The sequence below is a fragment of the Fistularia commersonii genome, chromosome 3 (assembly GCF_037954325.1).
Source record: "Fistularia commersonii isolate RoL2024-O1a breed Wild chromosome 3, RoL_Fcom_v1.0, whole genome shotgun sequence".
Taxonomy (NCBI): domain Eukaryota; kingdom Metazoa; phylum Chordata; class Actinopteri; order Syngnathiformes; family Fistulariidae; genus Fistularia; species Fistularia commersonii.
The window spans coordinates 1131578-1146406 of record NC_141286.1 but is presented as its reverse complement, the minus strand read 5'-3'; the positions used below and the strand labels follow the sequence as shown (position 1 = coordinate 1146406).

At 41.8% G+C, this 14829-nt stretch overlaps 1 protein-coding gene and 1 long non-coding RNA gene across 4 annotated transcripts in view; one reads left to right on the top strand and one right to left on the bottom strand.

The window, feature by feature from the left end:
• usp32 (ubiquitin specific peptidase 32) overlaps positions 1-13576 on the bottom strand; it is a 52081-nt gene extending 38505 nt beyond the window's left edge. For all 3 annotated transcript variants that reach the window (XM_086140885.1, XM_086140894.1, XM_086140902.1), the window contains exons 1-2: positions 13317-13576; positions 1391-1518 (exon numbers count right to left, since the gene is read on the bottom strand). In XM_086140885.1, coding sequence (XP_085997011.1) covers positions 1391-1518; positions 13317-13374 — 186 coding nt within the window. In that variant the 5' untranslated portion in view covers positions 13375-13576. The remainder of the gene's footprint in view (positions 1-1390; positions 1519-13316) is intronic.
• LOC147235166 (uncharacterized) lies at positions 13440-14490 on the top strand. The gene is made up of 3 exons (XR_015104322.1): positions 13440-13549; positions 13683-13802; positions 13966-14490. It is a non-coding gene; the product is annotated as an uncharacterized LOC147235166 (long non-coding RNA).
• The last annotated feature ends 339 nt before the right edge of the window (positions 14491-14829 follow it).

The following is a 14829-nucleotide window of genomic DNA, read 5'->3' as shown; positions in this document are numbered from 1 at the left end:
ATGTTATTCATATTACTCACGTATAGCTGTTATTGTCATGCATAACGTGAGACAAAGACTACACATGGAATTACATACGATTATGATGAAATTCTTTGCAAAGCCCGTCCCGAATGATCACCTGTTACTGCACCCTGGACTAGAGGATCAGGTTTCACACACGGCCAAAAGCACCAGTAGCCATTTGGACCATTTTCAACTTTTTCAGTTAAAAAAAAAGTGCATCATTGATATTCATTTAACTTAAGTTGTTGGAAAAAAAACGTTTCATTGGAGCACAGACGTTTCAATGCTTTCAAACAGCAGTGACTAAATGTACTTTTAAATCAGCGTCATAGCTGTTTTTTGATTTCTGAACTGAGCGGCCGAATCCATGATCGCTGACTACAATACTGTTACATGTTTCCTGCTAGCGGGCCTTGCAACCATTTTGGAGGACACTCTTACGAACTTAGAAAATAATGTCGTAACTTAAACCGTGAAATTGCAGCAGCTTTGAATTGTGTACATCAATATAAAGCTGTTTGGCCAACATGGTGAGAGAATTTTGCAATGATGCAGGCATTCGATGGATGAGTAACACTTAAAAAAAAGAGTGGAATTTAAAACTTTACACTACTTCCGTAAAGGACATTTGGTAAAGAGAGAAATACTGAAGAGTGTGCCCTCAGTGGATGGAAACTGGAATCGACCACCCCAAAATACCTTGATTAGAGAGAAATTCAAAGAGACAAATGTCAACCATAGCGGCGCTCGCCGCAAATAACTTTTGTATGACCTGCAATCAATTCGGTATTCGATAATCGTGGAAAAATTCAACGCCAAATTGATAATTGTTCAAGGCGGACGAGTTCTGCAATGTTCTCGATTTGAATTTTGAAATCGGACAGTAATCACATCTCCCTTTAAGTGCGATGGACGAGATTACTGAGAGGCGCAGACCATAAATCTGAGGAGATAAAAAAAGTTTGTTTGTTTCACATTTCTTTTATAATCAAATAAACACTTAAACAATATTGCTGTTTGTACTTGAACAACATCATTTCGTTTAGATATTGCAGTCCTGGAAGGCCAAAAGTAACACGAGTGACGAGTAACAAAGTCTGAAAGACAAAGCAACGTTCACGTCGTTCCTTCCTGATCAAGGAAATGATCTGCTTTCTTCACTGGGTCAACATGGCATTTTACACCTCCAGGGCAACAAGGACATTCTCATTTTGGAGCCCTGCGCTATCAAAACTAAATATAAAGTTCAGGCATATCATGGTCATTTTACACTGGTTCATTTCTAAACCCAAATTGTTGAGTCAAAACCCCGCGAGAGCCGAGAAACACTTAATTGTCAAGGCCACTTCATAGAGATAGTTTAGCTGAAAGGTGTGTGACTCACCTCTGCAACTTTAGGTGGGACTCCATCTCCCAGCACCTCCCTGAAGAAGCATTGCTGGGACATGTAGAAGGAGAGGCCACTGGTCCTCTTGAAGGCATCTTTCAGCCTTTTGAACTCCACATCAGTGACTGGGGAGAGACAGAGCGCTGACGTTACAGTCTGCTTTGTTTCTTGGCCAAAGAACGTCATTCACGAAAACGATCAGAAGTATTATATTTAACAAAAAATATACAAGCTGTTCATATATAATCGAAATGAAACTTATTATTTAAAACTTTAGTGGTTAAAAATAAACAATTGATATTTGTCATCCATTCTACTTTTGAAAAGACAAATATTTTAATGCATTTCAGCATGACGGTTTGTAATATCAATATTCTAAATAAAAATAATCAAATATATAGGTTTGGGCACTTAATGTTACAATAAACATACATGCACATATCAGCATGTAAGGACTTTGGCAATCTGTAGGAGATTGGCTGGGACTGTATTTTAAACTTATAGCTATACATATATTGATTATACTCATAGAATATTGATTACAACAGGGCATACGAGCAAATGCTATTATAAAATCACTAAATACATGCATACATGCATACATTTGTTTTCCTTTTAGTTTGTCTTTAGTTTGGAAAAAGGGCATAATTTCATCAGAATAGACAGTGGAAATATAACGACGAACTTCAAAAACAGACTACTTTCATTAATCAAAAAGGATGTCTACAAATCATGACAATTATCAGTTTTTGACAGCAGGTCAGCTAGATATTTTGCAAGAGAGACAGCCAAGATGAAGAGCTGCAGGCTGAAAATTCAACTTCTCAATGAGGTCAAGTCTATTCCCAGTGTGCTGCTGAGTCACAAACTCACGCGACACTCAGCATAAAATCAAATCATGCTCTCTCACCCGCACAATACTGGACAAAGATTTACAGCCTGACTTTTTGGTTAAAACAAGACTGTGTTTTTCATCTAGAAGAATGAGGACTTCCAGAAGTCTATACAGAGAAGAGGTTTACAAAGAAATGGGGCACTGAGGGGTCCAATAGGAGCACAGGGAGATGCAGCGTGAGGTGAAAGGGCCAAACAAAGGGTGAACGATGACTCACGGTCCGACTTCTAGGTCGGACAGAGATGGGAAGGACATGCTGCCGCTTTGGCTGGTAAAGGTGAAAAAGGGAAATGAATTGATCGGCGCCAGATGAGGAAAATGAAAGAGAACAATGAGTAGAAGAGGTGACCATTGTGGACCCAAAATAGATCAGCTTAGTAAAGGTGAAGTGAGGAGGGCATTGAAGAGGATGAAATATCAGTGGAGGTGGGAAGTTTCTGTGAGCGACAGCAGTAGAGTTTTCACAAGACTATTCAACACGAGCTTAGAGACGGAGGAAATGCCTGACAAATGGAGAAGAAGTGTGCTAGTGGAGGTGTGCACAATTGTGGTAGCTATAGAGGAATAAAGCTGATGAGCCATACAATTGAGATTGATTTAGGGAAAAAGTAGTGGAGACTAGACTGGGAGCAGAGCTGAGCATTTGTAAGCAGCAATATGGTTTCATGGCAAGAGAGACTACTACAGATGCAGTATTTGCTTTGAATTTCACCGAGAGAAATATAAAAAAGGTCAGAGGGAGCTGCATCGACACTTTACTAGATATCAAAAAAGCATTCGAAGGGTGACAAAAGAGGAACTAGGGTACTCTGAAGAGTACTGTGGAGGAAAGTACGTAAGAGAAATGCATGAGACCTGTGACAGTGAAAGGAGTTCAAGGTGGAATAAACACTGCATCAGCTGACAATTCAGAGCCCCTTCTTGTTTGCTATGGTGATGGATGATGGATAGGCTGGCAGATGAGGTTAGACGGGATTCTCCATGGACTAAATGGTCCCCATTACTTAGAGCTTGGATAGCATTCACACACACACACACACACACACACACACACACACACACACACACACACACACACACACACACACACACACACACACACACACAGGGGTTGTGTCTTGCCCAAGGACTCTTTGACATGCAGACAATAGAACTGCCAACCTCTGATTGTACCAACACAGCTACGCACTAAATTATGCACTGTGACGTTTGACACCGTGATCTGTCATGAGGGAGCTGGTGCAGAAAATTCTAGAGAGGCGGAGGTCCGTTCCAAGGGATGCCTTGGAAAGGAGAGGAATATGGAATATTGAATATATGAATATTGGCTGCAGCGTGACAGAATACATGTGTGTGAATGAGAGGGGCCCAAGTGGAGGAGTGAGGTTATGGGAGGTAGACATAAAGGAGGTGGAGGATTTTAAGTATTTAGGGTCAACAGTCCAGAGCAATGGCGAGTGTGGAAAAGAGGTGAAGAAATCCATTCAAGCAGGTTGGAATGGCTGGAGAAAAGCGACGGGGTAATGTCCAATAAAGAGTATCAGGAAAGGAAAGGAAAGGTGGACTGAAGAGAAAAGACCAGCGTCAGCAACGCCGTAGAGTTTGGAGACTTGAGGAGAGGAAGCAGAGCTGGAGGCAGCACAGATGAACGTGTTGACCAGGATGGACAGGATTAGGAACGAGTCCATCTGATGGACAAAACATGTCAGATACTTTGAAGATCAAGTCAGAGGCCAGACTGAGAAGGTATGGACGGAACAGGGATAGTGAATCTATCGGAAGAGCAGATTTATGGATATAGAGAAAGAGGACATGAGATAGTTGGTGTGAAAGAAGAGGATTCAGACAATAGGTTGAGATTAAGCAAGATGATTCACTGTGGCGACCTCTGAGGGGAGCAGCCAAAAAGGAAAGAAGATTTTGAACTTGTAAGCAAGCAGTTATTTATGTTCACATCCAGCAGTTTTGAAGCAAAACTAACACGAGAACAGTCATGTTTTCTTGGGCCACTTAATAATTGATGCTATAATATTCACCTCTTTTCAGATCCATCTCAAATATTCCCCAGGATTATATCGGTGATGAATCCCTGTAACAGTCAGCCAGATATTCACTTAAAGCTCTCGAAATACAGAGAAGGGCGATTCTCTGTAGCTTTGTCATTTAGAACAAAATACGAAAAAATATTGATTTTGAATGCCTTTATGTTTGTAGCCGTGACCCATAAATCAACAACTTTTAGATTTCTATTTCATCAACAGCAACAAGGATAAGGTTTAATAGCAGCATTAAATGTAAAGCATGTTAGGGTTAGATGGAGAAAGTTGACTCGCTGTGGCGACACCTGAAGGGAAAAGCCGAAAGAAGAAGAAGAAGAAGAAGAAGAAGAAGAAGAAGAAATGTAAAGCATGTCACAAGAAAGGTTCTCAGCAGCTACCCAGCATTTAGACTGAGTCACATAGATAATAATGCAGAGTGTTTTTTTTTAATTTACATACATTTCAGTCTGATCATTGGTACCAGTCTTGTTGTCACTACACAGCAATGGGGTGTGAGAAAATACTAAAAATGAGCTTAACATTAGCTTCTGTATTAGCAGGCAACTAAGACAAGCAAAAGAGTGGAAGAAAATAACAAAGTTGGTACAATTAGACATAGGGAACACATTATGGGGAACACTGTCCTTTTTGTGACGCACTGATAGAATTGGAGTATCGTCGGACACTCGGCTGCATTAACTGCAGCGGCTGCCATTCAATACACCGCAAACAATAGTTTGGAGTTGGACTGACGGCCTATCTTGGATTGGCATCATCCTGGTGAGCCCTTGGATGACGAGGCGATCGGTTTGAATATTATCCAGATACACGTACGGAAATACTGAACTGCCACCCATCCAAACACATTATTACCATTTAACACCTCTATTGCCATTTTGTTAAATTCGCCCGTGGGAACGCATCCCGTGAGCCCAAGGAGCAGCCCGACACCCCAAGTTGCTCCCTTCCAAGAGTGTGTAAAACAAGTCCTTATCAGGAAGTAAACCCGGCGGTGGTATAAAATGGCGGCGCCCCTTCGGCTCGAGGACAGAACTTCCTCACCTGCACATCCGCCGGACGCGTCTCGGCGGGTGTCCAGAGTCATGCATAATAAGAATAATCATGATAATGATACATCTATTTTGTTTTTGGGCAAATCACAGGCGCTTTAAATTGTGATAGAGATAAACAGAAAAAAATAAAAAGTAACAAATGAAGTAGAAGAGGCTGTCAGAGCCGGGAGGGAGCCAGTGTGAACACTTGGGCTTTGAGAAGTGCTTTGAACGTGGGCAGCGAATTTGAGTTTCTGATGTGTGGTGGCAGGGAATTCCAGAGGGTGGGGGGCAACAGCGGCTAAGACCTGGTCCCCCACGGGTCACTGCTCGCTTATGGTGATGGGGATCAGGAGGTTGGAGTCAGCAGATCGAAGACGGCGGGAGGGGGGATGGCAGAGGAGAAGATCAGTGAGGTTGGAAGGAGTAAGATTATTGAGGGCTTTGTAGGCAAGGAGGGGGAGTTTGGACTGTATGCTAAAACAGACAGGGAGCCGGTGGAGCTCTTGGAGGAGGGGATGATGTGCTCTTTGGCGTGGTGGGAGGTGAGTAACTGGGCCGCCGAGTTGCATATATACAGTCACTCCTCCTTTAACCATGATGATCTCTTACAACGAACAGAATGAAAGGAAAGGCGTACAAGACAGTGGTGAGACCAGCGATGATGTTTGGACTAGAAACTGTTCCAATGACCAAAAGACAGCAGGCAGAACTAGAGGTTGCAGAGATGAAGATGTTGAGGTTCTCTTTGGGAGTGACCAGGATGGAGAGGATCAGGAATGAGTCTATCAGAGGAACAGCACATGTTAGATGTTTGGGAGAGAAGGTCAGAGAAGCCAGACGGAGATGGTTGGGTCATGGACAGAGGAGGGATAGAGAATATATTGGTAGACGGATGCTGGAATTGGAGCTGCCAGGCAAGAGGTCTGGAGGAAGACCAGAGAGAAGATTTATGGACGTAGTGAGAGAAGATATGAAGGTAGTTGGTGTGAGAGAGGAGGATCCAGAGAATAGGGTTAGATGGAGAAGGTTGACTCGCTGTGGCGACACCTGAAGGGAAAAGCCGAAAGAAGAAGAAGAAACTCTCTTGCAACGAACACGTTGTAAAGCGAATTCAGCGTTAGGGTTCCCTTTATGTCGACTCAAATCGTCATATATATATATATATGTATATATATGTATGTATATGCAGTATACTACTTATATATATATATATATATAAGTAGTATACTGCATGCTATACTAATGGCGAGCCAAGTGTACAGGCTATACACCGCATACCCTAACACTTGGCTCGCCTACCGTAGCCTAAAAGTTAACCGACTGTCGGTGAAAAGTTACAAGTTAGCCTAGCCTAATGTTGAAAATAGAATTGGTGTTATTGCTATAGATCTTTTATAATACCATTATCTTCCAATTCAAACTGGTATTCCTCTTCCCGTACACTGAGGCAGAGAAGATGCCGGCTGTATCCCAGCGCTGCCAGCTGCCTCGGCCCAACTTACGAACACAGTTACGTTTGGGTACACTCACACTCTCCACTGTGCTGCCACTGTACCCGCCACATATACATTGACGTCACAGCTTCGAGATATTTTCGTTAAATGAATATCGGTCAGAGTCGTAACGGCCGTCGTAACTCCGAGTACGTCATTAAGTGAGGAGTGACTGTATTGTACTTTTTGCAGGACAGTAGAAGGAAGGCCATAAAGAATGCTATTGCAATAGTCTAGTTTAGGGGTGATGAAGGCATGAATGAGTATTTTGGCAATGGAGTGGGAGAGGGAGCTTTGGAGACAGTCAATGTTTCAGAGGTGGAAGAATGAAGTCCTGATTTGAAGGAGAGGTTGTAGTCCATTATGACTTCCTGGCTGTGCACTGAGGGTGAGGTGTTGGGAAATATGTTACGTCCATCTATGAGGAGGGAGAAGTCCTGGGCAGAGGGTGGGAGAGCTCTTGGCCCAGTGATGATGACTTCTGTTGTCTTGTTGAGTTTCAACAAGTCATCGTCCATCCAGGTTCTCATCTCAGCAAGGCAGTTTGTAATGTTGGAGAGAATGACAACGGAGATGGATTCGGTGCAGATCTACAGGTGTTTATCTTTGGTGTCTATGGCAGCAAATGATGTGTCCAAGGGGTAGAAAGTAAGGGGTGAAATGGAGGAAACCCAACACGACTTAGGTCAAGGAGTCGGAGGGTGGTCAGAAGGAGGTGAGGGTAACCAGAGTCATAGGCAAGGAGGAGATTGTTGGTGACTTTCAGCTTGGCTGTTTCTGTGCTGTAGTGGGTACGATAACAAGATGGGATGCAAATAATGGATGGAAATAATTCTGTAAAACAAGTGTAACCTCCTGTCAATCATGACACCACTGGTATTACAAGTGGGGCTTTGGAATACTGTACATAAAATGCCCCAAAATAATCATGTGAAGTTTGATACAATCATATCACCCAGCAATGCATTAATTGCCCTGCCACATCCAGTCACAGCGGTTTTTGGCCTCGATTACTCTCTGCATGCATACGCACAAACTTTGGTTGAACAAAATAACCAATAATGACCATAACTCATTTGAATCTCACATCTAATGTAGTCTATCGTTTACAGTAGAAACTGTGAAACAAAGATTTTAAACAGCTCGACTGCCATCAGCTATTGCTCAAATTGTATTTTATGTGTCTGTCTATAGACCATATCAATAAAGACCAAATAAGGGGCAGTCGGCCAATCAGGGAGGATTTCACGGTAAGGTGGAGGAAGTCCAGTTAAATCAAAAACACATTCACAGATTTCAACTTCCTGAATAAATAACTGGAAGGAAGGGCGTGTTTGATAAATCTTTAGCAACCCTAACTTATTACCTATCCTAACAAGCTGTCCTCTAAACTGGGCTGACATTGATACCAGCCAGCGTTGAGATTTGGCTCGCCCGATGTTATCAGCAGGACTGAAACAACCTGGTACAAAGAACAAAAGTGTCCGCAATATAATGTAAATAATGTAATCGCATGAGCCTCCGCCAACTTTGCGTCAAGATGAACCGTAAACAGAAACACCTGAAGGCTGAAACATACAGGGGTGTCTTAAAAATCTCCTTTCACCATTTCACTGAGCACTGGACCTAGATCTTAAGCTACTGTTTTCTCAACTCATTTATAGCAGTTAAATTGAGGAAGGGTGTATATAGATATTTACATATATAGATAGACACACACTGAAATTGTTGTAACACATCCCATGTCATGAGAAAGTTGGAGCTGGTGAAAAAATATCAATACAGAGAGGCATGCTGGTATTTCAAATGGCAATACATGGGGACCTTATAAAAAAAGAACAACAAAGGTTTTGGCACAACTCTGATGTGACATTTATAACCATTTTTATGACACTGCTGGTAGGTTTCTTGATAAAGTGCTGCATAATTAAAATGCTGATAAGATGTTGTTGTGACCTGGGAGTTTTTCTGAAGTTGTATCATTGCACCTCTAGAAATCTTCAGAGGTATATCTGTATTTAAAGAACTCTCGCTTGGTCCCTAACATGCTCAAATACCTCTGCCAATGCTGGTAAAATAATTTGCGCAGACTATACCAAAAAAAAGAAACAGAAAGACTGAGAAATGAATTCTAAAAAAAAAAATTTGATAGATTGTGATACAATCGAATATCCTCAGAATAATTTAAATCTCAGGATACACCCACCTGGCCATGAATGTTTGGATATATATATATATATATATATATATATACATATAGTGGACCATAAATCAAAATGAAATATAAAAACTTTGTACAAACTGTTTCATTTAGGATATATACAACAGTACATTTATATTGGTCAATTAGTTTTGTTATCTTATTTGAGGCGGAAATACCCACCTTTGGCTTTTACCAAATTCTGGTTTCCTTTTTTAAGACCATCAACGCTTACAGATCTTAAGCACTTCTTAACAAACACAGTATTGGCTCATGTGCGTTGGCTCTCAGCTCTGACTGGTGATCTTACTACTGTCTATTTTGGCAAAGCGAGGTCGGTGTTGAAAATCCCTTTTTGCTTTAACGGGTCAGCAGTCATAAATCTTCTCAAAGCACGGGCAGAAATGTAAGCCTTACAATTCATAAAAGCTCTGGTTTGTTATTATCTATTTGACTGATTCCATAAATGGTCCTTTTATTGATGTCAGGAAGACTATTTTATATCCACAGCTTCATTTTGTTAATATGCAATTGACCCGAGATTATTTTTACAGGCAAGTGACGCTCACAACCGGGTCATGGTGTCAAAGAAAGACTTCAAAAACAGGATGTAAGTCACTAATTTCATGTATCTGAAGGTGTTGTATATGTTATTTTTTTGCTGTTGTTGAGGTCTGCAAAAATGATTGAGGTCACATGGGCCAAATCAGGGATTATACTGACAGGCCAACGCTGTTTTGATTTGATTTGCTCAAGAGGTGGCTGTTTACTTAATGACTAGGCTTTGCAAGTGATGAAAAAAAACAAACACGTCAGCAGAGGTAATGGTGGCAACCCCACTGTTGGAATATCTGTTGATCAATGTGTCGACAGAAACCACGCATGTCTGTTTTGGAGAGGGATGAGGCTCTTTCTCCCACCTCGGTGGCTCAAACTTGAAATAAAGGGTGAATGCGGCATGTGACTATTCAACAACAAAACAACAAAGAGCTAATGGCACCACAGAGGAAAGACAGCGTGACTAACCAAAACAGGGGAGCTGCATGATAGCATAACAGGGACGGAGAAAGGTTTTGTAGGTTGATAAAGGCAGACCCAATCAAAAAAACAGAGCAGATAAACGCTAATGTCAGACTGTTAAGTTAGTAACATTCAGAAGTAGTGACTAAAAACTGTATATATTCTCACTTAAATGAAAAAGCCACAAAAGGCAAAATCCGTGTACATTAACCTCAGAACCAGCTTTGCTTGTTTGCCGATTATAAGCCGGGATGTAAATATTTCCTTTAAATAATCAAATTATCACAGAAAAGCAAATCAACTCATTTGATTACTATTTCTCTGAAAAATGCAAAATGCTCACAGAATGACCTATTGAACAACAGTAGGTTCACCGAGCCAAAGTATATTGTAGCTACAAAATCCAAGTGTGCTGAGCAGGGGTTAACGGAGAGCACATGCACGAATATGCCTGGAGGACATTTAAAAGGACCTGAGCTTACGACAGGAACATATCAAAGTGCAGGGTGCTTCCTGGCTTTTATCGTGACCGTATCCTACTCCGGTGAACTTCCAGGAAAACTGACCACAAAATTCCTGCCTGTGACTGGGCCCGTTGTAGGATTTAGGAAAGATGCCATGTGACTTTTCATAAAAAGCTGAATAGCTGGACTCCAGTGCCCGCACCGCATTTGAATATCATTATAGTGTGCAAAAGACGTAACCATGGGAGTGTCCAAACCAAAGATTTTTTTCAAAAGCTACTATTTGCATGGTGTCACATATCAACTACAACAAATTGAGGAACTACACTCGATTCTACAAAACCAGACAAAAAGCTTGCCAATATGACACTTCAGAGGTTCTACTGTATTGCTTATATCTGAGATGATTGTCCTATCCTCGTCATTTCTTTTGGTATAAGCTTTTTTCCAGACAACTAAATGCAAACAGCAGTGCTTTGGGAGTTAAAAGATACTGCCATGACTGCACACAGCATTATGCCACTTGTTTTTTTTCTCTTCTACACTCCGAGTGCTGTCTGACAAATATGAAGATGAGCACGAGAAGAAACATGCATCAAAATTAGTCATCTGATGCTGCTACCGAAGTACTTTTGAGGGATTAATACTGCTTGAGGTTCTTCCTGTTCCTGATACTCAATCCATCTGTAAAACTAGCCAGTCATGTTGGGAGACGCAACAAATGTAATAAGAGATTTTTTTCTGCAGATCGGCAGATGAAGAATCAGTGTTGAATTCAGTCTGTGGACTTGAATTCATGCAGGTTTCCCCATTTCTTTTACTAGCTAGATGGCTAGTGAGCAATACAAATTACGCCGAGGTTATGTTGCTTAATGATGTTGAATGCTCTTTAATGAGACAACCTTTGTGGTGTGATGCCAATGCAAAATCAGATAACATTCCAGAAAAAAAATCTGTAGTCAGACATCTCTAGAAATTGTCTCGAAAACAACTATATCAGTTCAGCCCTGACCACAAAAAGTGAATTAGCATCATGATGAGATTCATCAAACTAAGTCAAGCCGAGGTGTCCAAAAACAACAAAATCAGTTCAATTTGCGAATGAAAAATTTGCGAGTGATGAATAAACCTCGAGAAACCTTTACCATTCAGGTGAACATCTGGCAATGAATTTACTTTTTTCAGATGCAAGTTTCACTTCACTTCATAACTGCAAATTGTAAACCCTGCTCACAAAGGTGCAGGGGACCTGCTTCTGGTTGGGTGGCAACCCCTCAGCTGCAGCGCTGGACAACAAAAACTGAGACGGACTGGCCAGACCTTGTATTTACAGTCATGTGACAACATTTTTTTTTTTTCCCTGGGTTTAGATTTTGAAAGCATGGGAAAAATGGGGTTTCAAATGTTCCTTTTGATGCTTTTATCATCATTTGATCTGTGAGATGGAGCATTTGAAAAAGTTAAGAGTAGTCACAAGTTAACATTATTTTTATCAGCCATGCTGCTTGTTTTCTGATCTGCATGACATTGACATCTATCTGGTTTTGTGGATTCATGAGCCACAATGCAGCTTTTACAGAAAAGAATAGAGCCCTATTTCTGACAGGGAATCCAGTATACTTTAAAAATCCATGACAAAAAAAAATCTTGGTTGCAAATGCATTAATTAGTCTTTGTGTGTCCCAGGCAGAATCATTGATTGGATGGCAGCCGTATTTGCTGAAGATATAAAAAGAATATGCAGTTCAGCGGGTCATCGTGAACACTTGAAACAGCTGTGCAAAAGCAGGACATGTCAGTATAGCATCCATCCAAGGCGGAGAGGAAAACACAGCTAAGGACCGGCCCAAACTGCAAAGTTCAAAGATTGTCAGTCACGGGGGAGTAAAGTCTAGCAAGGAGGCCGTCTCAGATAAGATCCTGATAAATGCCTAACAACATTATCCACTTTGCATGCTCTATTTAACGCTCTCCCAGCTCTTCCGCTCATGCAAATATGATCCAAAGTGGGCTGTAGTTTATCAACGAGACGAAACCCTGTCCTGATGTCTTCCTTTCCCCCCCCCACCAGAAACATTCACCCACAAACCGAATTACACGACGGGCACAAAATGCAGTGGCAGCGCCGAACAGCGCGTCTGTTTTGGGCCAAATCCTGACGACAAGGCGAGCAGAGCTGCGACATGACAGAGCCAGAGACGGAAACTGGTAGCTGCACGAAAAGTGTTTATAACAGATGTGGTGACAGGCGAATGGGGGGATACATGCTAAGAGACGCCCGGCCAGCTGTTGGGGCTGTCAAGTCAGCCCAGCCTCCTCTCCGGTAAACAGTAGCTACACGCGGTGCAAAAATCTCTCCATCCGACTGGGTCTTTGCGTGACAGCGAGGAAACCCCGAAGAAAAGCCCGTCATCCCGGTCTGGGAGCGCCGGGGGGACTCGGGAGCCCGGCGGAGAGACGCTTGAGGAGACCCCGGCTGGGGAAACCATTAGCTTAGCTATTGTTAAATCCAACCCAAACCCCGGCACTGTTAAGTGTGGTGATTTAAACTGGTGATCGTTCGGGTTCCACGGAGATCGTGTTTTGGGGAGAAACCTGACACGTTTGTACTTTGACCAATGTCACGACATAAACGAGCAAGATGTCCCGCCGGGTTAGCCGTGCTAGCTAGCCGGGCTAGCCGGGCTAGCCGAGCTCGGCGCCCGTTAGCAAAGCGAACGCTAGCGCGGTTGAAATGGCTTTAGCCCGCTGCTTTACCTCTCTTGACGGCCTCGTCATACGACAGGAATCCTATCCTCGACTCTTTGGCCCCCATGCTCCCCTCATTTCATTGCGAGAAGGGGGAATAAACGATACGAACCGAGGTCCTCGCAAGGGTTTGTCGCCTTATCCGTTTATTGTGAAATGGGTTCCTGGTGGTGTGTGTATGTGGTGAACGGGTGAACGTTGTCAGCGACGCCTCCATTCTGTCACATGATCGCACTGTACAGGTCAGTTGATCAGCTGTACTCACACTTGTAAACACGCCTGGAATTGTCCTCATCGATACGCTTGATCGCTCGGAAAAGCGTCAATACACTATGGTTTGAGTCATATGACTTTATTTCGTCGATGAATCCACAGGCTTAACACATGATAAAAGCGTGTTCGTTGTGTTTAAACGTGTTGACTCTCCCCGTGTGTGACGCTGCGTCCACCACAGCGACCCCAAGTGTCACAAGACCAGCTGCTTGGTGGTTCTACGTCTGTTCTTTTGGTTTTACATACACACACACACACACACACACACACACACACACACACACACACACACACGCATGTTTGTCATAGCTGTATAACTGCTCACAACATATTCTCTTTAATACCAAACACAATTAAACAACTATCATTTTACAAAACATTTCAGAAATATTTGCAAGAATGGCTGGTGAACACATGCACACACTAAAGCCTCTCCTCTCTCATCGTCCATTTGAGCGCTGACTGTATATATTTTGTAAATATTATATTTTATTTGTTACATTTGTGTTGCTGTTGTGTCCAACAATGTATGTCTTTGTCCATATTATTGCCATTTTTGACATCGTGGCCAGGGGACTACCGATGAAAAATAGCCTCTTTGGCTAATTCTGGCTTTTTTACTCATGTTTTATTCATGTGTTTTATGAAATTGAATTGTCCCCTTTTGAAATAAACTAATTTAATTTAATAATGGCATCTGGCAGCTGCTCATCCGGTTACACTATTTAAGAGAAGATGAACTTTACGATCCCCATAGGGGAGATTCCTTTGTCACAGCCGCATAACAGTTATAATGTCAAAAAAGGTAAAATAAATATGAATATAAATATCATGTAAAATATAGTCATAAAATATAATCATATAAATATAATCATATAAAAATGAAGCTTTAAGTCATTACATTTGTAAACAGCCCTCAAGTGTAAATTGCTGAACATCATTCATTGTGCACAGTGAGGGTCACACTTGGCCGGTGAATAAAGGTTGATAAGATCAATGTGAGTCTTTGGGGTATGCGAGATTTTATCACCAAGTGGAAACAAAGTTATTATTCTATCATATTTCAATGTTTCAACAGTCACTGTTGAAAACAAGAGCACAGTGTGTGCTGTGCAAGTGTTTCTGAGCAGTTACTTACAAGGTGAAAAATTCTTCACTCTTCAGGAATTTTTTTAAACGCTTTGCTGCAGAACAAACTAAAATGTAGCAGTGAAGTGCGAAGCACTTTTGCTAGTAAGCAGGAAATTCT